This window comes from Entelurus aequoreus, linkage group LG14, assembly GCF_033978785.1.
Source record: "Entelurus aequoreus isolate RoL-2023_Sb linkage group LG14, RoL_Eaeq_v1.1, whole genome shotgun sequence".
Taxonomy (NCBI): domain Eukaryota; kingdom Metazoa; phylum Chordata; class Actinopteri; order Syngnathiformes; family Syngnathidae; genus Entelurus; species Entelurus aequoreus.
The window spans coordinates 21240290-21266841 of NC_084744.1; the positions used below are offsets into that span (position 1 = coordinate 21240290).

At 40.6% G+C, this 26552-nt stretch overlaps 2 protein-coding genes across 5 annotated transcripts in view; both read left to right on the forward strand.

The window, feature by feature from the left end:
• The first annotated feature begins 49 nt into the window (after nt 1–49).
• Nucleotides 50–10247, forward strand: ercc1 (excision repair cross-complementation group 1). The gene is made up of 9 exons (XM_062069202.1): nt 50–428; nt 2490–2807; nt 5433–5536; nt 5644–5743; nt 7217–7293; nt 9407–9506; nt 9685–9756; nt 9826–9894; nt 10005–10247. The coding sequence occupies exons 1-9, from the start codon at nt 369–371 to the stop codon at nt 10068–10070; spliced, it is 966 nt and encodes a 321-aa protein (XP_061925186.1). The 5' UTR covers nt 50–368; the 3' UTR covers nt 10071–10247.
• A 798-nt stretch (nt 10248–11045) lies between these two features.
• The window catches only part of prmt2 (protein arginine methyltransferase 2), a 29266-nt gene continuing 13759 nt past the window's right edge, over nt 11046–26552 (forward strand). For 2 of the 4 annotated variants that reach the window (XM_062069203.1, XM_062069205.1), the window contains exons 1-5: nt 11046–11293; nt 15203–15385; nt 15460–15621; nt 15696–15860; nt 23971–24146. In XM_062069203.1, the coding sequence (XP_061925187.1) occupies nt 11222–11293; nt 15203–15385; nt 15460–15621; nt 15696–15860; nt 23971–24146 (758 nt within the window). In that variant the 5' untranslated portion in view covers nt 11046–11221. The remainder of the gene's footprint in view (nt 11294–15202; nt 15386–15459; nt 15622–15695; nt 15861–23970; nt 24147–26552) is intronic. The other 2 variants (XM_062069204.1, XM_062069206.1) reach the window with 2 other exon arrangements.

Consider the following 26552-nt stretch of genomic DNA (forward strand, 5'->3'; position numbering starts at 1 on the left):
CGCACTGCAACATTTAAGTATTTGTATAACGAACTTAAAAACATGCTGATTCAATATTCAAACACGGTGTTACAGATGTATTCCAAAAATAATGTTATTCCAGGTGTATTTTTACGCTGAAAAGCCAATACCGGAAGCTCTACGTGAAAACTTCCTGTACAGATGCGCCACATATTTTCCGAAAAATGTTGTTAGCGCCATTAACTAATCAATTGTTTAAGTAGTTATGACTGCATTTTCGCCTGTGACTACGCCTTACACCCATTAACTAGTATAATAGAGAATATTATTATATTATTTAGCCGTGTTTTTCGAACCGGAAGTTGTCTTGTCCATTGTCTTGTTTTAAAACATACCCAAGCTGAGACATGAAAAAGAGGTTCAACATCAATTTGGACGACTCTGCCTTCACTCGAGAGAGACCACTTGTAAGTAATGACGTTAATATTTGACTTAACTTTAAACATAAGGTGGCAAAAAACATTTCAATAACGAATAAAGCAAAACACATCCTGGGCCAAAAAGCACTTCATATTCTCTACTGCAGTGTTTTTCAACCACTGTGCCGCGGCACACTAGTGTACCGTGAGATACAGTCTGGTGTGCCGAGGGAGATTATGTAATTTCACCTAGTTGGGTTAAAAATATTTTTTGCAAACCGTTTCTGTGTGGAGTTTGCATGTTCTCCCCGTGACTGCGTGGGTTCCCTCCGGGTACTCCGGCTTCCTCCCACTTCCAAAGACATGCACCTGGGGATAGGTTGATTGGCAACACTACATTGACCCTAGTGTGTGAATGTGAGTGTGAATGTTGTCTGTCTATCTGTGTTGGCCCTGCGATGAGGTGGCGACTTGTCCAGGGTGTACCCCGCCTTCCGCCCGATTGTAGCTGAGATAGGCTCCAGCGCCCCCGCGACCCGAAGGGAATAAGCGGTAGAAAATGGATGGATGGATGGTTAATTATCATCCGCAAATGTGCCGTTGTTGAGTGTCTGTGCTGTCTAGAGATCGGCAGAGTTACCATGTAATACTCTTCCAAATCAGTAGGTGGCAGCAGGTAGCGAATTGCTTTTTAGATGTCGGCAACATAGTTTGTCGTGATCACAATATGCAGACGACAGCGGGAGGAACTGTGCAGGTAAAAAGGTATCTAATGCTTAAACCAAAAATAAACAAAAGGCAAGTGCCGCTAAGGAAAGGCATTGAAGCTTAGGGATGGCAATACGAAGGGAAATCTGAACTGGCTGCAAAGTAAACAAAAACAGAAATGCTGGACGACCGCAAAAACTTACAGCGTGTGGAGAAGCAGACGGCGTCCACAAAGTACATCCGTACATGACATGACAATCAACAACAAAATTGGAGAGTAAGACAAGAACTAAAACACTACACACAGAAAAACACCAAAAAACTAAAAATAAGTCACAGCGTGATGTGACAGGTCGTGACAGTACACCTACAATGAGACAAGAGCTATAGTGATGCATGGTTGGTTATGGTTTGAATTCTTATCCAACAATTGCGAGAACAACTTTTTATTGTCAATATCGGCTGCTGAGTTTAATTTTTTAATGTTTTCTGCTGGTGGTGTGCCTCGAGATTTTTTCAATAAAAAAAATGTGCGTTGGCCCAGAAAAGGTTGAAAAACACTGCTCTACTGCTCGCTAGTGTTACCATATCTTGAGTTATTGTGCAGAAATATGGGGAAATAACTACAAATGTGCGGTACATTCGCTAACCTGTGTTACAAAAAAAGATCAATTAGAATAATACATAATGTTGGATATAGAGAACGTACAAACCCTTTATTTATTGAGTCAAAAATATTAAAGTTCGGTGATTTGGTAAAATTGTAAACAGCTAAAATGATGTACAAAGCAAACTATAACCTGCTACCAAAGAATGTACAACAATTCTTCTCAACTAAAGAGGAGAAATATAACCTTAGAGGAAAGTCTAATTTAAAACATTTGTATGTACGCACAACAACACTTAGAACCTTTAGCATATCAGTATGTGGAATTAAATTATGGAATGGATTAAGTAATGAAGTTAAACATTGTACTGATATGATCCAGTTTAAGAGGTTGTTCAAATTAATGGTGCTTACAAACTACAAAGAAGAAGATGAGAAAACTTTCAACCTTATTGAAAATAAGATATTTTTCATCTCAGTATGTTAATGACTGAATTAATTAATTGCATATTACAAAACTGTTGTGTATACTAATTCACAGATGTTATTTTATCATAAAAAGGTCAGTAAATGATTCTATATATTTGTAAACGCTCTGAAGTGGGAAAGGGGTAGGATTAAATAAGCTTTGCTTCTTCCTACTCATTTTCGGACATGATGTAAAGTGAAATGATATGAAACTGTGTGATGTATTATACTGTAAGTGTGTTCATGTTCGAAATAAACTAAAGAAAGAAGAAGAAAGAGAACGTCTCATGTAAAGCCTTGTGCCTTTCTTTCATTTGCTCTTGTAGCCAAAGCATCACTTCCAGCCATCATCAAATGTGGAACAAAGCAGCGCTTCTTCCTCTGCAAAGAATGACAATCATTTGTCCTATGCACAATATATCATCAAGGATAAAGGTCAGGGGTCCTCTGAAGATGGCGGCGCCCTCACAAGTACCAACCTGAGGCAAAAAGAACCTGATTCAGTACCCTCTGCAGAAGATAGGGGTGAGACTAGTGGAGGCGACGAGGTCAAGAAGAGCTTGGGCAAGGAAGGACATCTTGGTCCAAACCTTGGTCCCAAACAGGCGGGGTCCGGGAGTAGCATTATTGTCAGTCCCCGACAGGTACACATCAAGACACAACATTAAATACACTTGCACAACCTAATGGATGAATCCGGACCCCATGGATGAATCCGGACCTATTAACTGCCATAAAATACAGAGACAGAAAATACTCCGAATACCAAAAATGTAAAACAGAAGTAGATAAACAACCCAATAATATCAACCTCAAATCACTCCTTTCAACTCTCAAAAAGCAATGCAATAAATTAAGAAATAAGTCAACCAACCTGACTAAATCCTTAAAAAAAAAATTACATTAACGACAAAATAGAGGAAAACACAAATAAGCCACGTGAGCTCTGGAAAATTCTCAACAACCAGCTTCCTGGTTGCAGCCAGAAACTTAAAACCAGACTCACCAACATCAGCATCAAGGAGGGTGACTCCCTCAATACAGACAAAATGGAGGTAGCTAGCAGACTTAACACCTTTTTCACCAGCATGGCCGCAACTCTTGTCAACAAGCTGTCCCACCACTCTGGTCGCTTTGGTGTAGAACACATTAAAGCCTTCTACAGAAAGCTAGGAGTATCCAACGATGATTTCAAATTAGAAATGGTCACAGCTGATGAGGTATTTAAAAAATTGAGCGCGCTCCACCCAAACAAGGCCACCGGCCTTGATAATATTCCCTCCAGATTCCTCAGGGACTCTGCCTCCATCATTGCCCTGATCATCACGCACATAATAAATCTATCAATTACACAAGACCAAGTACCAAAATATTTTAAGATAGCAAGAGTAACTCCCCTCTTTAAAAAAGGAAGCAAATTGGAACCTGGCAACTACCGACCTGTTTCTATTCTCAGTTCCATTTCGAAAGTAATGGAGAAAATAGTTTATGAACAGGTCGATAGTTACCTTGCCACTAATAAACTCATGTACAAATTCCAATCCGGCTTCAGAACTAACCACTCCACTGACACATGCCTTCTCTATCTGACCGACCACATCAAACATGAGGTGGACGCGGGCAAATACTGCGGCATGGTCATGCTGGACCTTCAGAAGGCCTTTGACACCGTTAACCACGCTATACTGTTGGATAAGCTCAGAGCAATCGGATTTAACAAAACCTCATGGAGCTGGATGCAATCTTACTTGGAGGGGAGGGAGCAGGTGGTAGAGGTGAACGGCACCGTGTGTCCCCCCCCCCCCTCTCGGTGAGCTGTGGAGTCCCCCAAGGCAGTATATTGGGACCTTTACTGTTCCTAATATACATAAACAACTTGTCATCGGCATGCGACTGTGAATTGTTTTTGTTTGCGGATGACTGCCCTGCTGGTATCCGACAAGGACAAGTCACAGGTGGAGAAAATCCTCAGTGCTGAGCTCTGTAGAATTTGCACCTGGCTCGCTGACAACAAGCTATCCATACACTTGGGTAAAATGTAATCCATCCTGTTTGGGTCCCACATCAACCTTAAGAAAGTCTATGACTTCACTATAAAAGTGGGTGACATTGTTATCACCAGGAAAGATGAGGTCACCTACCTAGGTTCCATTCTAGAGGCTAACCTTTCCTGTGATAAAATGGCAACCAAGGTAATCAAAAAGGTTAACCAACGAACAAGATTTCTCTACAGAATCTCCTCTCTGGTCAACAAAAGCACCATGAGGATTCTGGCGGGAACTCCCGTTCAACCCTTTTTCGATTACGCATGCACCTCCTGGTACCCTAGCACCTCCAAAACCCTCAAATCTAAACTCCAAACATCCCAGAACAAGCTAGTCAGGTTACTTCTAGACCTTCACCCCAGATCCCACCTCACTCCTACCCACTTCTCCAAAGTGGGCTGGCTCAAGGTGGAGGACAGAGTTAAACAACTTGCACTGAGCCTAGTCTATAAAATCCACTACACCTCCCTGATACCGAAGTACATGTCAAACTACTTTCTTAACGTAAATGACCGCCATAACCACAACACCAGGGGGAGCTCCACTAACCACTTTAAACCCAGATTCCGAACTAACAAAGGTCTTAACTCATTCTCTTTCTATGCCACATCAATGTGGAATGCGCTCCCAACAGGTATAAAAGAAAGGGCATCTCTATCCTCCTTCAAAACCGCAATAAAAGTTCACCTCCAGGCAGCTACAACCCTAAACTAACACCCTCCCCGGATTGCTAATAATCAAATGTAAACAATCAAATGCAGATACTTTTTCTTATGCCTTCTGATCTATCTCTCTCTCTCTCTGTCTCTCTCTCTCTCTCTCTCTGTCTCTCTCTCTCTCTCTCTCTCTCTATGTCCACTACTTGTTGTCCATATCCTACCCCCCCCCCCCTCCACACCCCTGATTGTAAATAATGTATATAATTCAATGTGATTATCTTGTGTGATGACTGTATTATGATGATAGTATATATCTGTATCTGAATCAATTTAAGTGGACCCCGACTTAAACAAGTTGAAAAACTTATTCGGGTGTTACCATTTAGTGGTCAATTGTATGGAATATGTACTTCACTGTGCAACCTACTAATAAAAGTCTCAATCAATCAATCAATCAATGAAACCCAACACAAAAGCTGTACCAACAAAGCTCAGATTTGACCGACAAAAGACACAACTGCATGCATGTGCTGTCACATTCAACACACTTTTATTGTGCTCTCAGAGGGGGAATCCGATTTTGAAGTTTGTGAGGAGTGTCCCGTGGGAGTTCGGAGAGGTTGTACCAGATTATGTCCTGGGCCAAACAACTTGTGCTCTCTTTCTCAGGTGAATAATTGCGCTTATTTACTCAATACGTCACTTGGTATAAAATATCGGCAGTACATTACATGTATTCTCCCCCTCTCTCTTTCTGGTTTATCGATGGCGGACAGTCTGAGGTATCACAATCTGAATCCCAATTACATTCACGACCGACTCAAGCAGCTCGGACACAGTTTTACCCTCAGAGTTTTGCTGGTTCAAGTGGATGTGGTGAGTACAGAACAGTGTTCCTCTTAAGGATCAATCACAGGGCAACCATGACAGTACGCATAGGCCAGGGTTCGGCAACCCAAAATGTTGAAAGAGCCATATTGGACCAAAAATACTAAAAATCAATCAATCTGGAGCTGCAAAAAAATTAAAAGTTCTATATAAGTCTTATTATGAAGGCAACACATGAGGTAAGTGCCTATGTTAGCCTACTATCAAAATGACTATGTTTCACAGGCTGAAGCAAATCTTCGTTGACAGAAATGTTGAAATTTAATATTTATTCTACACATTTTTACCACATTACAAACCATTAGTAAATCAGAGGCTACTCAGAAGGTGAGATAACTCCTAGAAATTACTGGCTTTTAATGGCCAAAGGTATAGATGTGTTTGTCCAAATTAAAGGAAACGGCAGGCTGTTTTCTTTTAATAGATTTATTAAAATCTTTGGCAAGCTGGGTAACATTTGCTGTGGTCTGGAACAACATGGAAACGTTTGCTGTGGTCTGGAACAACATGGCACACAAACAACTATCTGAAATGCAGCCAATATTACAAACAGATAATGTGTCATGAGACATCCATCCATTTTCTACCACTTATCCCTTTTTGGGGTCGCGGGGGCGCTGGAGCCTATCTCAGCTACAATCGGGCGGAAGGCGGGGTACACCCTGGACAAGTCGCCACCTCATCGCAGGGCCAACACAGATAGACAGACAACATTCACACTCACATTCACACACATGCAAAACTAAATTATATACAAAGAGGATACAAGTAAAGGATATTAAATGAGCTAAAATATACCTACAAATGAGGCATAATGATGCAATATATACATACAGCTAGCCTAAATAGCATGTTAGCATCGTTAGCATTGACATGCCTGATTAGCACTCCAACAAGTCAATAACATCAACAAAGCGCACCTTTGTACATTCACGCACAGCAAGAAACTTTTGGTGGAAAAAATGAGACCAAGAAGGGGTGGAAGATTTTACATGCAAACAAACTGTTGTGTCACAGTCCAAGATGTTCACCAAATACTCTCATCAGTGAAGCATACACACAAACATATTAAACAGTGGGCTTTCTAACAATTGGGAAGGTTTGTTTCATGTTTGTCCTGAAACAAAAAACATCCTAAAACAAAAAAAATATTTTCCCCCCAACTTTTTCCATTTTCAATCCTTTTTTAAAAATGCTACAGGGAGCCACTAAGGTGGCACTAAAGAGCTGAATGCAGGGTGGAATTGTTGTTGATTAATGCAGAAGCAGCTGAGACAGAATGGAGTGCACCACAATGCCTAATTTTGATCAATACACCACTTGCATGGAAATAGAAGTTAATGCATTAAATAAATTGGTTATTAGTTCAGTTGAATGTCCATTCCTGTTCATGAACAAAGTATATTTGACTGTGCATTGTAAAAAGTGTATTAATGTAGTTCTGTTGGTGTTTCATTACAGAAAGATCCTCATCATGCATTGAAGGAGCTTGCTCGCATCTGTATCATGGCGGACTGCACTCTTATTTTAGCGTGGAGGTAAAATTAGTTTGCATCATGAACAAAAATATTGGATTTCTTGTGATTTGAATATATTTTAAATATAGGTGCGGTGTAAGACTGGCCCCACTATAGACTGGACTCTCACATTATTAACAGTATCCACTCGGCATCCATTGCACCGCAGTCCCTTCCAAGGTTTCTCGTTGTTCCCATTGGGTTGAGTTTTATCTTGCCCCCATGGGGGATCTGAGCCGAGGATGTCATTGTGGCTTTTGCAGCCCTTTGAGAAATCTAAAGGCTATACAAGTAAACTTTGATGGATTGATTGATTGATATTGATAAATCACTTAATACTAAGGGTGTAACAGTATTATAAATAACGTGGTATTTCGATATTAAAATCCTCACAATAATACCGTGACTGTTTAAAAGGAAAACTTGGTCAGTGTAAATTTTTGCTGGTACTTGGCCATTCTGGAAGTAAACTACATCTCCTGAAATCCCCTGCATAGTGCAAGTGTGGGAGGTCGTAAAGGAGAGTGAAAGGATTGTTCTTTCGGACTTTTCCTGAAGTTTTCATTAAAATCTATCCATAACTTTTTGAGTTAGACCAGTGGTTCTTAACCTTGTTGGAGGTACCAAACCCCACCAGTTTCATATGCGCATTCACCGAACCCTTCTTTAGTGAAAAATATATATATATATTTTTTTTCAAATTCAAGACAAAGTTATATGTTTTTGGTAACACTTTAGTATGGGGAACATAATCTAAGTAACAAAGACTTAATTTAGAGTTATTTGGACACTAGGGGAACATATTCTAAGTAATAAAGACTTAATTTAGAGTTATTTGATTAGGGTTAGGGTCAGGGTTAGAGGGTTAGGGTTATAATAAGGCCATGCCAAATAAGGCATTAATAAGTACTTAATAATGACTAGTTAAGAGCCAATATGTTACTAATTTGCATGTTAATAAGCAACTAATTAATGGTGAATATGTTCCCCATACTAAAGTGTTACCATGTTGTTTTACTGGTGCATAAAATGAACCGTGCATGAACATCACCTTGTTCAAACAACAAAACCAACACAGTGCATAAACTCACAACAAATTACACACCTGCAAATCAGTCAGCTGTTGCCGTATCCGTAATACGCCGATAGGGAGAAGTTTGTATTTACACGATGAGTCGGGTGTGTTTTGACCTCTGCCGAACCCCTGAGGCCGACTCACCGAACCCCTAGGGTTCGATCGAACTCAGGTTAAGAACCACTGAGTTAGACAAACAAACCCTGGTGAAAACACAACCTCTTTGGTGTACGTATACCGCAAGGCAAATTCATTGCCTTTGTCTGGAGTGTTTCCAAGACGACACATAAAGCCAGTCAAAGGTTGTGATGTTTTAACCCACATTGTTTTCAATAACATTAAATCCACTCGTGGTTTAAATGGATTTGTTATCCATGTTTTAAGTGGGAAATGCGGCAGCCCGGACATAAAAACTTCACTGCGGGCTACACAAGGAATATGAGAAGCTCTACTTGATAAGCCACTACCTGAAAAATATATTTGATTTAGGAAGCTAAGCATCAATTTGTGAGGTATTTACATTATTAAAATAATAAATTGTCAGCTCACTTTTCTGAGAATTATCATTTTCCAAAGTGATATAAGTTGTCTATTACAGAGGACACTGTTTCCCTGAAGTTAAAAGTTGACCGACACTAACTTGAACAGTATTGTTTTACATTTGTTACACTAGATGTTTATATTGTCAGTTGAAGGTATATTTAACTAAAGAAAACAATATATATGTACGCATGGTGTTTGTGTTCAATTACAGTAATTGTGTTTATTCTTGCCACTTCATTTTACACACTATAACACTTTTAAGTCTTTTTTGGACATATACCACAATAATATCGTACTGTGGGCTTAATACTATAATAATATAGTACCGTGAGATGTTGATACTGTTACATCCTACTTAATACCCAAACATTATACAAAATGCACGACAGACATATTTTACATTGCAGCTGATACTTATTGTGACCTAATAACAAATAAAAATGCTTGTTAATTTGTATGACGGTAATAAACATATTCCTATAATAATAGTTTTGTTTTTTTCAAATGAACTGACAGCCCAGAGGAGGCAGGGCGTTACCTGGAAACATACAAGTCCTACGAGAAGAAACCTGCCGATCTTTTAAAGGAGCAAGTTGAAAAAGACTATTTGTCAAAGGTATTTTTTTTATATAGTTTAAGTTGTGAATGTGCGATTCCCTCATTGTGTGTGTGTGGTGCATTTGTACACATAATTCTAACATGAATCTGAGTAACTTTTCAAAGTCTTATCTAAGGTTTTCTTTTCTAAAAAAAACCCAAAACTGTCATCTTACTTAACTTTGTTTGTTTTGAAGGTGACAGACTGCCTGACCACCGTGAAGTCCATAAACAAGACAGATGCTATTACACTGCTGTCAACCTTCTCTGTAAGAGTATCCTAAAAGAAAAAAGAACTAATGTTGTTTATAATTTTAGTCGTTATTTTGTTGTTACAGTCTTTGGAAGGAATCATCAGTGCCTCTAAAGAAGACCTGGTTCTCTGTCCTGGCCTTGGGCCACAAAAAGTAAGAGGAAACGCACATATATTAGTACTATACAGTTCATACCATACAGTGTATGATTGAGAAGAAATATATTCATTAAAAATGACCATGTTGGCGCTTTGTGCTTGCAGGCAAGACGTCTCCACGATGTGCTTCATAAACCCTTCTTAAAATCCATGACGAAGTGTGATAGTTGAGAATATGGAATCACTAAAGTCACTGACCTGATTTTAACTGAAGTCAAGAAAATAACATGGACACAATTATTGCTGTCAAAATATATACATGTTTTTTTTAAACATAAAAATGTTGTTTATGTGTACACTGCTATATGGTGAAACCTAAATGAATTAATAAATATTTTTGATAGTGTGTGAATGTTGTCTGTCTATCTGTGTTGGCCCTGCGATGAGGTGGCGACTTGTCCAGGTTGTACCTCGCCTTCCGCCCAACTGCAGCTGAGATAGGCTTCAGCACCCCCTGCAATCCTGAAAGGGACAAGCGGTAGAAAATGGATGGATGGATGGATTTTGATGGAACATGGATGACATTGTGTTATTTCCAGGCACACTTTGGTAAAAGAACAGGATTCATCCATCCATCCATCCATCCATTTTCTACCGCTTGTCCCGTGAGGGGTCGCGGGGGGTGCTGGAGCCTATCTCAGCCGCATTCGGGCGGAAGGCGAGGTACAACCTGGACAAGTCGCCACCTCATCACAGGGCCAACATTCACACACCAGGGCCAATTTAGTGTTGCCAATCAACCTATCCACAGGTGCATGTCTTTGGAGGTGGGAGGAAGCCGGAGTACCCGGAGGGAACCCACGCAGTCACGGGGAGAACACGCAAACTCCACACAGAAAAACTCAGGACTACTCAGGACCTTCGTATTGTGAGGAACATGCACTAACCCCTGCGCCACCGTGCTGCCGACAGGATTCATATTAGATATAATTACGTGAATATTTTTTTAATTAATTGTCCGTGACCACGAGAGGGACAAGCTGTAGAAAATGGATGGACGATGGCACCCTTGTTAAATTAATATATTAACATAAATCCAATTTAATTAATTTTCATGATTTTGCCAAATGGAGTCGAAAGGTCCGGTATTTTTTTACCGTCCTTGAATGCATCAAAAATGACGTCAGAACAGGAAGTACTCTCCAAAGTTGTGCCTGCCTGTTGCCAGTTGAAAAGTACAGGTTTATTCCCTTGTGGTAAATCAAAAGTTACGCAGCTGAGCCCGACTCTAACCTGACCGAGAGCTATTACGACAACATTTGTAAAATGTAGCGTTTTAATCGACGTCCTCAAATTAAATAGCTGACACCGTGTTAAAGAAGATGGAGGAAGATGGGGAGCCTCCTGAAGAGTATGTTGCACTGTGCAACTTTACCGGAAACGGCAGCGAACAGGTCAGAAACAATGATTTATTAAACTTATATCCTATATGTTTCTTCTAGTATTTAATTAAAAACAAAACAATGGAGTTATCTATCGGTTCTCTTAATTATTGGTAGACTGCATAAGCAAGACAGAAAGTGTATTCAACCGTAGTAAATGTTGGTCATTTCTATCCAAATACCGTAATAATGAGCCCCATTTTTCATTACAAAAAAAAAAAAGTTTTTAATGCAACAAAATAACGCATATATCAATCAATCAATCAAAGTTGATTTATATAGCCCTAAATCACGAGTGTCTCAAAGGGCTGCACAAGCCACAACGACATCTTCGGCTCAGATCCCATATCAGGGCAAGAAAAAACTCCACCCAATGGGATACAATGAGAAACCTTAGAGGGGACCGCAGATGTGAGGACCCCCTTCACCCCTGGGCGACCGGTGCAATGGACGTCGAGTGGATCTAGTTAATAGTGTGAGAGTCCAGTCCATAGTGGGGCCAGCAGGGGATCATCTTGAGTGGAGACAAGCAGATACGTCACCGACTGATGCACAGAAGAGTGGTCCACCCCGGGTCCCGACTTTGAACAGCCGGCGCCTCCTCTGTGGTCACCTAATAACCTCTCCACGCAGGAGAGGGGAGCAGAGCAGAAAAGAGAGATGGCAGATCAACTGGTCTAAAAGGGGGGTCTATTTAAAGGCTAGTGTATACAAATGAGTTTTTAAGATGGGACTTAAATGCTTCTACTGAGATAGCATCTCTAACTGTTGGGTTAGAGTAGAGTACTGTAGAGTACTGGAGCCCGAATAGAAAACGCTCTATAGCCCGCAGACTTTTTTTGGGCTCTGGGAATCACTAATAAGCCAGAGTTCTTTGAACGCAGATTTCTTGCCGGGACATATGGTACAATACAATTAGCAAGATAGGATGGAGCTAGACCGTGTAGTATTTTATACGTACTGTAAGTACAGTAGTAAAACCTTAAAGTGGCATCTTAAGTGTTGAGTTGAGTTGAGTTTGAGTTTATTTGAAACATGCATGCATACAACATGATACGTCACAATTTCCAGTTTCTCTTTTCAACATGTTCGAAAAGGAGTAGGAAGAAGCAGAGCTTATTTAATCCTACCCCTTTTCTTTTACATTACAGTTGCTAAAACTTTTGTTCACTTCCTGTTCTCAATTTATTCACAATATACTCCATAAGTAATCACAATAAAAATAGATAAATAAATAATACTCGTAAGTAAGTAAGTTACATTTCATATGTTGAGATAAGTACGATTATTTTGAAAAAATTAACGGATGGATGGATGAAATAAATTCAGAAAGTTTATCATGGTTCTTCTTCTTTGTACTTTGTAAACACTTTAAGTTTGAACAGTTTCTTGAAGTGGATCATATTAGTACATTGTTTGATTGCTTTGCTTAATCCATTCCATAATTTAATTCCAGTGCACAGGAAGCTAGTGCAGGTGAGCCAGTATAGGCGTAATATGATCAAACTTTCTTGTTCTTGTCAAAAGTAATAACCTCACCTCTGGGGACATTAGGGCGTAAAAACATTTTGGATTCACATTTTTTTTGTACTTTTTTGCTCAAATTTCTTCAACTTCAGTCCCAAACAAACCTATTAAACATGTATTTGTTACCCTTTTGAAGGCCCGTTTGATTAGATCATGTCACATGTTTATTAAAGTAGTAGCAGAACTCATGTATGCACATTTAAGTGAAAACTGTGACATAATTTGCTCAAATGTGTTAAAAAAAAAAATAAAAAAAAATAAAACAGTACATATTTGGTATTTTTGTTTAGGGTTGAATTTGATTGAAAGGTTTGAGCAAATAAAGTATGAATCCAAAAAATGTGTATGTCATTTGAAAAATTAAGGACTTGTATGTTCTGTGCTGTTGAATAATTGCCGGTGTATTGTAAAACTGTGAAATAAATGGACATTGTCATTTTAAAGTTTAACATAAAAAAAACTCCTTAGGAAGAATCATGTATAATGGAATAACACAATAAAATGGCCAAAATACAGCAACAATTTACTGAAAGGATGAAAAAGTTGGCCCATGTTAGCCTATGCTGTGCTGTTGGAACGGGAAAAAAATAGCCTATGTTTCCTGAGGATTAAAAATAATGTATTTTTGTATCTGGTCAAGAGGTGTTGTTGACAATGGGATACAATGTGAGAAACCTTGGAGGGGACCGCAGTCACAGTTATCTTGAAATTAGCATCATAACTCTTCAATTGGTTTGCTAACTTACTTTGAGTCACAGTTTACCCCCAGCCTGTATCTATGTTGCGACTTGGGAAGTAACTATATGAACATTTCATATCATAGTTACTGTGACTGAAATGATCAAGGTTATCATTATCATGGATGAACATGCTCAAAAAGTTCTTATACACCCCACTGAAATATTTTAACCAAGCATTATTTGAAAAAAAAACAGTGCTCGAATTTAACCACGTCATGAGAGCCAACAAGGACTACTTTGGAAAAAAGGATGATCCAGCACATTACATTTTTGAGTCTGAATATAAGGAGGATGAGGTGCAATACTTAAAAGCTGAGTGATAAGCAAATCCAGCAAATAGCACAATTGCTAAGTGTTAAACAAGAATACAATCTGCAAACATAATAAAACAATCACTTAGTGTAAAATATCTGCTTTCAGTGAGATGCCGACTCATTGGCTGTTCATAGCTTCCTGTTTCTATAAATAATTAATAATAATCCTCACGCAGGTAAAAGAAGGAAAAAAAGGTGGGCGCAAACTAGTGCCGTCTCATATTTTTTTCGCGATGTCCGTGTCTAAGTTGAAAGTCAAAGTTGACCAACTTCTCAGTTATGGCCACAACCTTCTACCATACAAGGCATGATTTATAATCTAGAATTAACTTTTACCAAAGTGATGCAGCCACCTCATACTTACAAATTAGACTGCATTAAAAAAAAGAAAGACCTATTGGTTTTTGTCATATATAGAGATTGTGAATGATAGGCAACATTCTAAAAAAAAAAGTGCAATTCCTCTATAAACTTGTAGGTTCAATGTTCACAATTGATAACTTAGTGGTTCAGACAGTATTGTGTTTCTACAAATTTAGATTGGGGTATGTTGTTTCATAATGGGGAAAGACGTATGTATTCATGTTAGCATTTAAGCCAGCTAGCGATTAATGGCGCTAGGTGCTAACAGGTAGCGGCGCCAGCTGCTACCTAGCGATTAGTGGTGCCAGCTGCTAGCTGCCGATTAACGGCAGCAGCTTTCTTCTCCAGTAAATGAGCAGTATCACCATTCCGTAAGGGTATTGAACTGCAGTTATCAATCTCGGTTCACGATCATTTATTGCGGTCCGGAGTTTTTCCGCAGTGGTTTGTTATTAATGCCAGTAATCGTTACATCCCTAGTTGCGACTATTTCCCTTCAGGTCACTGGTGTGTGTGACTGAAAGGAAGAAAAGCTCTGCCTCGCTTAGGGGGAAGTTAGTATTTATATAAAATAATATCTACACCGGTCTTTGTCAGGGTTTTTTTTTGTAATGGAATACTGACTTGTTAAGTATTGCAATACATGTTAAAATTAAATTAAAATGTATAATTATGGAGTGTTCCATCATTATGATGACATGATTGTACCTGCTTATCAATATAAATTAGCATTGAAAGAAATGTATTGGTACAAACAAGACTGTGATAATCAAAGCTAATGTAATTACACCACCTAGTGGCCTTACTATGTGGTGTTGGAACTAAACAAGTGTTGTTATCTAGTGGATGGAAATGTTTAATAAAAATAAGGTTTAATTACATGGATATAAATTTTATTGATTAACAGGGAAATTTAAAAGTGATAATATACGGTGCAACGGTAATGAAAGAAGTGTTTGATGTACTTTGTCGTACAGCTAAGCGTCAACAGAGGCGACCGACTGATCGTGCACGCCAAACCCTCCTCAGAGTGGTGGTGGGCGGAGCTACAAGGGGTCAACGGTTACGTCCCTGCTAGCCACCTCCACCAGGGGGATGCTGCTGAAGAAGAGGAGGACCCATGGCAGAATGAAGAGTACTTTGGCAGTTATGGCACACTGGTTGGCTTTTAGTTAATCAACTCATTTTCAAGCGTGTTTATTTGGAATAACAGACATTTTTTTCCAAATACCAGAAGCTACACTTGGAGATGTTGTCAGACAAGAGCCGCACAGAAGCCTACAGGCAGGTCATCGTCCACAACAGCGCTTCCTTGCAAAGTAAAGTGATAATGGACCTGGGCTGCGGTACGGGCATCGTGAGCCTGTTCTGCGCCAAGCTCGCTCAACCTACAGCGGTACAGCAACGCTTTAAAAGGGTACCTGCGATCTCGAGACACACGGTGAGGACGTTCCATCTGTGGTGTCGCAGGTGTATGCCGTGGAGGCCAGCGCCATGGCCGAGTACACGAGGGAGCTGGTGAGGCAGAACACATGTGAAGGGGTGGTCACGGTGCTGCAGGGGCGAGCGGAGGAGGTGCAGCTTCCTGAGCAGGTAGACGTTCTGGTGTCGGAGTGGATGGGAAACTGTCTGCTGGTAAGAAAGGAGAGATTTTTTTATTTTTTTTACTGACAGACCCCCTCACATTACAGCAAGCATTTTATTTAAGTTAACGTACCAATAATTGTCACACACACACGAGGTGTGGTGAAATTTGTCCTCTGCATTTGACCCATCCTCTTGTTCACCCCCTGGGAGGTGAGGGGAGCAGTGGGCAGCAGCGGTGCCGCGCCCGGAATCATTTTTGGTGATTTAACCCCCAATTCCAACCCTTGATGCTGAGTGCCAAGCAGGGAGGTAATGGGTCCCATCTTTATAGTCTTTGGTATGACTCAGCCGGGGTTTGAACTCACAACCTACCGATCTCAGGGTGGACACTCTAACCACTAGGCCACTGAGTAGGTGTTACAGTATTACAGTGCTTTTTTTCAAGAAACACAATTATACTTAAGAGTAGTCAGTGTACCGCTTGCGTTACTATTTTTACTATCCACGAGCAGTGTTGGCATTAACACACTTTTTGTGTCTTTTTACGCTTTGAAATCAGAAAGGATTTCAAAATGCTGGGACACCGTTTTTATTTTTTGTTTATATTTGCCGGGTCAAATGATTTATTATTGGTCGACTTCAAAGTAATGCACTTTCCCTAACTTGTACAATTTCTTAGATTTTGATTCGCCAAAAGTTTTATCGATCACAAATACTGCATTTCCGGTATTAGGACTCCCGGGTGTCATTGTTTTCGTCATGGCGAGCAATAAACCCAAGAAGCGAAGTGGCTTCAGGAGCCACATTTCAGCAAATGGCTCACTTATGAAAATAGAAAGATGTTTTGCACGCCATGTAAACGGTCTAAGAAAAAGAACACCTTAACATCCGATGGATTGGTTGAGACTTTTATTAGTAGATTGCACAGTACAGTACATATTCCGTACAATTGACCACTAAATGGTAACACCCGAATATGTTTTTCAACTTGTTTAAAGGCCTACTGAAACCCACTACTACCAACCACGCAGTCTGATAGTTTATATATCAATGATGAAATCTTAACATTGCAACACATGCCAATACGGCCGGGTTAACTTATAAAGTGCAATTTTAAAATTCCCGCCACACTTCCGGTTGAAAAACTCCTTTGGATATGATTTATGCGCGTGACGTCACAAAAGCAACGGAAGTGGTTGGACCCAATCGGACCCGATAGAAAAGCCTCTTGTTTTCTTCGACAAAATTCCACAGTATTCTGGACATCTGTGTTGGTGAATCTTTTGCAATTTGTTTAATGAACAATGGAGACTGCAAAGAAGAACGTTGTAGGTGGGATCGATCGGTGTCTTAGCGGCTAAGTAAAATACTGTAATATCTGTGATATTTGCATTAGTCTACTGTGTCTTTAAGGGTTTGGGGAACGCGCATGCGCGAGTGAGTTGGCGGAGAACTTGAGTGTGTGTGAGCGTGAGTTTTGGCTAACAGCAGCTTGTGTATGTGTGTGCGTTACTTTTTGAACTACAACCAGTTACCGCTTGTTAATAAAGCGATTGAGCAGCGCATCCTCGTCTGTGTGACTCCTTCTCCACTGCGGGGCATTACAATACTTACAGCAACACAACAAGGACTACTTACCCTGAAAGCAGACGCCTAGCCGATGCTTGCCACCAAACCCACGGATGAAGTCCTTCGTCGCGCCGTTGATCGCTGGAATGCAGGTGAGCACGGCTGTTGATGGGAAGATGAGGGCTGGCTGGTGTAGGTGGAGCGCTAATGTTTTATCATAGTTCTGTGAGGTCCAGTTGCTAAGTTGCTAAATTAGCCTTAGCGTCGTTAGCAACAGAATTTTTAACCGTGTAGTTACATGTACATGGTTTAATAGTATTTTTGGTCTTCTGTCTATCCTTCCAGTCAGGGGTTTATTTATTTTGTTTCTATCTTCATTTGAGAACGACGCTATCACGTTAGCTCAGTAGCTAAGTGTGTCACCAATGTATTGTCTTGGAGATAAAAGTCACTTTAAATGTCCATTTCGCGTGCTCGACTCTCATTTTCAAGAGGATATAGTATCCGAGGTGGTTTAAAATACAAATCCGTGATCCACAATAGAAAAAGGAGAGTGTGGAATCCAATGAGCCAGCTTGTACCTAAGTTACGGTCAGAGCGAAAAAAGATACGTCCATCACTGCCTCTCAAGTCCTTCACTGTAACGTTCCTCATCTACGAATCTTTCATCCTCGCTCAAATTAATGGGGTAATCGTCACTTTCTCGGTCCGAATCTCTCTCGCTCCATTGTAAACAATGGGGAATTGTGAGGAATACTAGCTCCTGTCACGTCACGCTACTTCCGGTACAGGCAAGGCTTTTTTTTATCAGCGAGCAAAAGTTGCGAACTTTATCATCGATTTTCTCTACTAAATCCTTTCAGCAAAAATATGGCAATATCGCGAAATGATCAAGTATGACACATAGAATGGATCTGCTATTCCCGTTTAAATAAAAAAAAAATCATTTCAGTAGGCTTTTAAGTCGGGGTCCACGTTAATCAATTCATGGTAAGTGCACTGATTTTCAAAGATCCAGCCTCACCAGGTACCAAGAAACACCCTCTAATTTGGGTCCCTACAGTTCCGCTCTTTGGTCGGGATGACGAGGCCGTCGATTGGTTGCAACTCTTTATTTATTTACAAAGCCAAGCGGACATCCACCATGCTATTAACACTCCTGAAGATGCTAGCGCTCCCTCTCCTAACTTGCCCGCTCACTTACACACGTCACTCACCCCACATACCGCCGTTCTTAAAGGGGAACACACATCTTATGGCCATCACAAAGCCAGAGATGAAATGCTAGAGGCATTGAGTGCCACTGTATTAAATTACATTGAAACTAACTTGCCAAATTCTAAGTTTGTTGGCATTATTTGCCATGAAAGTGTAGATGTGGTGGGTTTTTAAACGACTGATGATCTACACAGGTGAGAATAATCAACTCAATTTGTCATATATTATGTCCAGTGTTGGGACTAACGCGTTACAAAGTAACGCGTTATTGTAACGCCGTTAGTTTCGGCGGTAACTAGTAATCTAGCGCGTTATTTTTTATATTCAGTAACTCAGTTACTGTTACTACATGATGCGTTACTGCGTTATTTGACGTTACTTTTAATGTAGTATAAAGTGTGTTTTATCGGAGCGCTGATTCTTCTTGTGTCACAAACCGGAGAAGAGAGACCTGCGCTCTGTGTGTGTGTGAGTGAGTGTGGGGAGTAAAGAGAGAGAGGAGGGGGCGTGTCTGAGCATGGCGGAGCTGCAGTCGAGTTTGTTGGAGATATTTTCACTAATATTCTTTTGTCGAGCACAAAGAAAATAACATTTTAGTTAAATGTAAATTGTGCTTTGGATCAGAGATCCCATCTACTACCCAAAACAGCAATTTAAATCTGCTTAAACAAGCTACATAAGCAACATGCTTCGACGTAGCTAGTAAAGAGAGACAGAGACAACTCCAATGCTATTTCACCTCCACCACTTAAGGATTAACTCTGCCTCTGCTTATCATTCAGCACTGAAGGTACACACTCTGTCAATCAATGTTCCCTCTAATTGTTCATGTGTGAGCAAAGGCAAAAAGTCCGTGAGCATTCAGTGGAGCCCATGTGAGCAACATAAGACGTGCACACTGTGGCTACACTAGCAGCACACCTGTCCCAAACCTGACTAAATAACAACTTACATCTCCATCCATACATCCATTTTATACCGCTTGTCCCTTTCGGGGTGCTGGAGCCTATCTCAGCTGCATTCGGGCGGAAGGCGGGGTACACCCTGGACAAGTCCCCACCCATCGCAGCTAGGGCCAACACAGATAGACAGACAACATTCTCTTATTATAATCAAATGACAGCAGTCATTTCCTTTTCTAACATAAGTGTTTAGGCCCACTTACAATGACAATAACAACAAATATTGTTTTTCATGAACTGTGTACTTGTATTGTTTTTCTGGGTGGAGGTCCTGCTTTGGGAATAATTTGTACCCCTTTCAGACATTGCTTTTAGTTCCCATTAAAACATTCACATGTTGCATAATGAGATGTAAACAGGGAATCATGTGTACATTCCTGCAACTTCCTGTTTGTAAAAAATATATTTTTATTAGTATTTATTTAATATACTAACAGCATTTCATGATTAATATTTATAAATTAAGATTTCTAATAAATGACAGTAGAATAAGCACACATTTGATTGATAAATCATAGTGTAACGACCTGGAATGACACTTTATGTGTGGTGTTGGAGTTGTCCGACTTTTTGTGTGGCTGTAAACGCATCACTGGCTAAGTGCCATATGTGCATGTGTTGGCGCAAGTGAGAAAGAGCGAGCGGCTGCTGTTGATATAACAAAGTTGCTTTTGGTCTGGTTTGTACTGCAGAAAATGACCACTTTTGCTAGATATCATTTTTTTGCTAATGTTTTGGTGATGTGTTTATGGCCGACAATAAAGAGTTTTGCTCAGTAAAGTGATGGATGGAATTCATGTCCTCAAAGCGTCTCGACAGACGTTACAATATTTGAACAATGATGACGAAAACTGTTTTCTCTGTCGTGTCCGTGTGTCGAAAATTGTTATGCGCTTATTTTTTTATTTGATTTTGTGCGTGGCATAGATATGCCGTGCGCAGAGGATGCTTGAGCAGTGCGCAATTGCACAGGCGCGGCGCACCTTAGAGGGAACGTTGCTGTCAATTCTCTTATATACTCTTTCATCCTAGACTTCTAAAGTGTTTGACTATCACACCACTCTAAATGTATAGACTATAAAGTTCACAAACATAAAGAAGGATGCTAGTGGGCCAGGCCAATCTTTCCTTATCTCTAAACTAAAACTGGGGAAATGTGTAGAGTGTTCTGGGCTTCAGACATGATTTTGTGTCAGAATTCTTTGAGGAAAAAACGCCTGGTTAGGCTTTGTGTATGTAGTGTGTGCCTTTCTTGCTTTACAGCTATGTTGTTATTATGCTGTTTGTTACTTATGTATGTTATGTTGCAGCTATTTAAAATAGTTTTGTCAATTTGTTCTGGCCAGAAACAAATTGGCCTTTGTAACATATCTTTGTCTTTGTGTGTTGTATGTAGACCACATTGCTTAGCAGAGTTCAGTGATGCAAATGCATGTCAAGTTGATCAACACATTGTATTATTCTCCAGTGCAATAACAGTACTGAAATGAAGGCTAAAGGGTATTAATGGGAGCTTTAAAAAAAAAAGAAGTAACTAAATAGTTACTTTTCAAAGTAACTGAGTTAGTAACTGAGTTACTTTTTAAATGAAGTAACTATAACTAGTTACTGGTTTTCAGTAACTAACCCAACACTGATTATGTCAGACCCACTCGACATCCATTGCTTTCGGTCTCCCCTAGGGGGGGGTTACCCACATATCCTCTTCAAGGTTTCTCATAGTCATTCACATCAACGTCCCACTGAAGTGAGTTTTCCTTGCCCTTATGTGGGCTCTGTACCGAGGATGTCGTTGTGGCTTGTGTAGCCCTTTGAGACACTTGTGATTTAGGGCTATATAAATAAACATTGATTGACTGATTGATTGATTGATCATATGCATGTATGCCCTGGCACACCATTATCATCATTTCATGACCGAAGCAAAAAACTTTTTACACTTTTATACTGAAATAAATACACCTACAACTTATTAAATAGAAATATAGAGAAAAAAATACCGGCAGCGGTAAAGTTTAGATCCAAGAAGAAAAGAAGAAAGTGAATGAATGTTTATAACTGAATACATTTACATCCATCCATTTTCTACCGCTTGTCCCTTATGGGGTCTTACGTATGCATAAAAATGTGTTTTCTTTTGTATTATTTTTTTTAATGAATTAAGTTAACGTTTATGACAACCTTTTTCCAAAACACAATATAGAATGTGAGATATAACAGTATAATGCATACATTTATCATTTGTTTTCAAAACGCTTACAAAAAAGTGGGACCCCAAAAATTTACTGTGTGATCCCATTTTTATGACTTGATGGGGTCCTTGGGACCCCATTTTGAAAATTCCTTCCTTTGCATTGAATATTGAACATGCAAGGCTTATATAACTTTATAGTGACATGCAAAATCGAGTTTCAAATAATAATAATAATAATTAAAAAATATCAATGACATATCAAATACAATTTAAATAAAAATTGAATGCCTCTTTTCTATTTGCAGCATTCTGAGGTAAATATCAACATTAACTTTTTCAACAGGGTAATACATTTGAAAATAAAATAACAATGAATAAACCAACCATTCAGGACTTTAAACTGCTCAGTTTGCAACACACTGATCTAATCTGATGTGCCCAAGCCAGATACCTAGCATCTTTTCTGAGATGCTAGTTCATTAATGTCGGGGCTCAGGCTTTGAGCTGAGGCAACCTTCATTATCGAACGAAGGTGTTGTTCAGTCATTATATCTCGTATTCCACCTGGACCACAGTCTTAGGGGCATGCCTTAAAGGCACTGCCTTTAACGTCCTCTACTAGCTGTCGTCACATCCGCTTTTCATCCATTCTAACAACGTGCCGGCCCAGTCACAAGATATGTGCGGCTTCTGTACGCACACACACGTGAATGCAACGCATACTTGATCAACAGCGATACAGGTTACACTGAGGGTGGCCGTATAAACAACTTTAACACTGTTAGAAATATGCGCCAAACTGTGAATCCACATCAAACAAGAATGACAAACACATTTTGGGAGAACATCCGCACCGTAACACAACAGAACAAATACCCAGAATCCCATGCTGTCCTAACTCTTCCGGGCTGCAATATACACACGCTTGTTACGTTACTTACTTACTGGAGACAAGAATAGACGTAGATACACGGACAGACTGTTTATCTTTAAAACAACGCGAGAATCAAGGCTGCCCCACAAATAATTACCCATAAGCTACTTAATGTCAATGATGCGGAACATCTCCGTGCTGTGCCGTCCGTCAATATTATAACATCCCAAGGAATGTATGCTCAGACAGATTCCCAGTTTGTCTTTCTTTATTTCACAAAATGCAACAGTCTCGTACAAGGAGCTCAATCTCCGTATCTTTCTCTCTTTTCCCGCAACTTTCCTTTCTCCTTTCAACTCCACAACACACACCACTTCCCATCCTTGTCCCGGAAGTCCTGCCCCCCCGTCAAGCCATTGGCTAGAACTGTCTGTGACGACACTGAATTGACTCGTGGAAAATAAATATATTTGACATCTTTGCCTTTTTACTTTATGAAACATATTTGGGGATGTACATGTTGATGAAAATACTAGAAGCATGCCACATCTATAGAATGTGTTTTTTTATATTTGAAGACGAATGTGCTTATGGGTGTTGTCATTCATCAGGCTATTGTTATCCTCATGGCATTGAACTGTTCAGTTGTCTTAAAAGACATTGGGCCTCTTATCCGAGTAGTTTTCATCGGTTCATGCTCATAGACTTAGCTTGGACAGATCTAGTCTGAGCGCCTATCTATTTATCCTCTAACATGAGAAGGAGCGTACGCACGGGAAGGAATGCTTTTGTGTCGTAAAAAGGAATGTGTCCATCAACAAATGTTAATGAAAGAATTGAATCATTCATACATTGTATCGAATCTTAATGAATCGTTCATACACTAAATCAAATCTTAATGAATCGTTCATACGCAAAATCGTGTTGTATGGAATGGTTCACACACTAAAACGTTATATAAATGAATCGTTTTTGAATCGGAGCGTAACCCATGTATCGCGATACGAGTCGAATCGTCCATGACAAAGAGATTCACATCCCTACTATCCACATTATTGTCCAAATAGCTGGCAACACAAGTGTGTCTTGCCTACAAACATGCATAGCGGTAGCAGGATTAGGGTGTGGGCTGCATGGGTGCTGCTGGAATTGAGGAACTGTGCAGTTCACAGAGTATAACTCCCCACCCCCACTTTGAAAATCAGTTTTCCAATAGGACAAGGAACCCAATGATGCCTTACTGAAGAAGCTGAATGTGAGGAGCGTACTGTGCTGACTTTTACGAGATATTACACACATTTGATCTTATTAGAAACCCAATCGGCTCCCTTTGTGCTTCAGTTTGAGTACATGGTGGAGTCCGTCCTGCTGGCAAGAGAACGCTGGCTGAGGGAGGGCGGCACCATGTGGCCCTCCTCTGCAAGCCTCACCCTGGTGCCATGTCAGGCCCACAGCTACTACGCAGAGAAAATGGCCTTCTGGGAGAACACCTACGGCCTGGACTTCACCCCTCTTCAGTAAGAAGCATTCACACTATGACACCGAACAATTAGAGTCTCCAAATAAACTAATACGCAAATATTTAGAATGCGGGAGTATCCGCAACAACACACATACTGCAAGTACACGCCAACTTCACACAGAGATGCCCAAACAGAGATTTGAACCTGCGATCTCTTAACTATGCAGCTAACATGCTTACCACTAGGCCACAGTAATCAAAAAATTGTCATCATAAAACGTTATATTTTAAGTACTGTACAAATGTTTACACCTATAACAGTCATTCAAATTTAAAACTAATTAAAATGCTAATTAGTGCTGTCAAATCTGTCAAAAAGAACAAAAACAGCCAATAGGACCCTGATTTGCTACGGAAAGGACCTGTATTTGCCGACCGACTAAGGTGCCTGATTTGAGTTTACATTGAGCTGTCTTGCCTGAAAGGACCCCTCAAGTACTTAAGGACTTTTAGCTTCTTGCTAAGGTGCCTGATTCAAAAACACCTGCTGTATATTTAGCTCCTTGAATATCATTACATTTGAGGTAAGTGGGAGTTCTTTGAATTAAAAATATTGATGATAACTTGCAATAATCCGCATTACAGCATTAATTCTGCCAGCCCCAATGTTAACAAATGAAAGTGAAATAGCATTGCTCACACTTTAATGATGCATGATGGAGGTATTATATTGTAAATATTTAGTCTGCCAATCAGTGAGCGTGTCACACATTTGAACATGCTTTTATGAAAGTGTAAAGGTTATTAAAACATAATAAATCTTTAGGGGAACGGCACTTTTTGAGGGTAATTTTGCGTGTCATTCACAATCCTTATGTAAGACAAAAACTATGATTTCTAACTTATTAAATACATAGCAAGAGCAAAAGTCTGCTTAAAATGATGGCTATGGGAGTTGCTCTATTCTACCTATAAAGCACGTAAACATCTAAATACCTCCATAAAGGTTTTATATACACACTGAACGTATAAATGTAATGTGGTAATAGGCACATTTATAATATGTAATATTTACGTATTTTGCTAATTTGAAGCATACTTCGAGCGTTAATTTCAAAAACGCATCACAACGTTCGCTTTTTTTTAGACAACATCACAGATTAGTACTCCATCCATCCATCCATCCATCTTCTTCCGCTTATCCGAGATCGGGTCGCGGGGGCAGCAGCCTAAGCAGAGAAACCCAGCCTTCCCTCTCCCCAGCCACTTCGTCCAGCTCTTCCCGGGGGATCCCGAGGCGTTCCCAGGCCAGCCGGGAGACATAGTCTTCCCAACGTGTCCTGGGTCTTCCCCATGGCCTCCTACCGGTCGGACGTGCCCTAAACACCTCCCTAGGGAGGCGTTCGGGTGGCATCCTGACCAGATGCCTGAACCACCTCAACTGGCTCCTCTCGATGTGGAGGAGCAGCGGCTTTACTTTGAGCTCCCCCCGGATGGCAGAGCTTCTCACCCTATCTCTAAGGGAGAGCCCCGCCACCGGGCGGAGGAAACTCATTTCGGCCGCTTGTACCCGTGATCTTGTCCTTTCGGTCATAACCCAAAGCTCATGACCATAGGTGAGGATGGGAATGCAGATCGACCGGTAAATTGAGAGCTTTCCCTTCCGGCTCAGCTCCTTCTTCACCACAACGGATCGATACAGCGTCCGCATTACTGAAGACGCCGCACCAATCCGCCTGTCGATCTCACGATCCACTCTTCCCTCACTCGTGAACAAGACTCCAAGGTACTTGAACTCCTCCACTTGGGGCAGGGTCTCCTCCGCAACCCGGAGATGGCACTGCACCCTTTTCCAGGCAAGAACCATGGACTCGGACTTGGAGGTGCTGATTATCATCCCAGTCGCTTCACACTCAGCTGCGAACCGATCCAGCGAGAGCTGAAGATCCCGACCAGATGAAGCCATCAGGACCACATCATCTGCAAAAAGCAGAGACCTAATCCTGCAGCCACCAAACCAGATCCCCTCAACGCCCTGACTGCGCCTAGAAATTCTGTCCATAAAAGTTATGAACAGAATCTGTGACAAAGGGCAGCCTTGGCGGAGTCCAACCCTCACTGGAAACGTGTCCGACTTACTGCCGGCAATGCGGACCAAACTCTGGCACTGATCATACAGGGAGCGGACCGCCACAATCAGACAGTCCGATACCCCATACTCTCTGAGCACTCCCCACAGGACTTCCCGAGGGACACGGTCGAATGCCTTCTCCAAGTCCACAAAACACATGTAGACTGGTTGGGCAAACTCCCATGCACCCTCAAGGTCCCTGCCGAGAGTATAGAGCTGGTCCACAGTTCCACGACCAGGACGAAAACCACACTGTTCCTCCTGAATCCGAGGTTCGACTATCCGGCATAGCCTCCTCTCCAGCACACCCGAATAGACCTTACCGGGAAG

Excerpts from the sequence above, each read along its gene's own strand:
- ercc1 (XM_062069202.1), top strand. The coding sequence starts at position 369 with ATGAAAAAGAGGTTCAACATCAATTTGGACGACTCTGCCTTCACTCGA. Across the intron at positions 9,507-9,684 it reads AAAAAGACTATTTGTCAAAG|GTGACAGACTGCCTGACCAC; the intron begins GTATTTTTTTTA and ends TTTGTTTTGAAG. Across the intron at positions 9,757-9,825 it reads CACTGCTGTCAACCTTCTCT|TCTTTGGAAGGAATCATCAG; the intron begins GTAAGAGTATCC and ends TTGTTGTTACAG.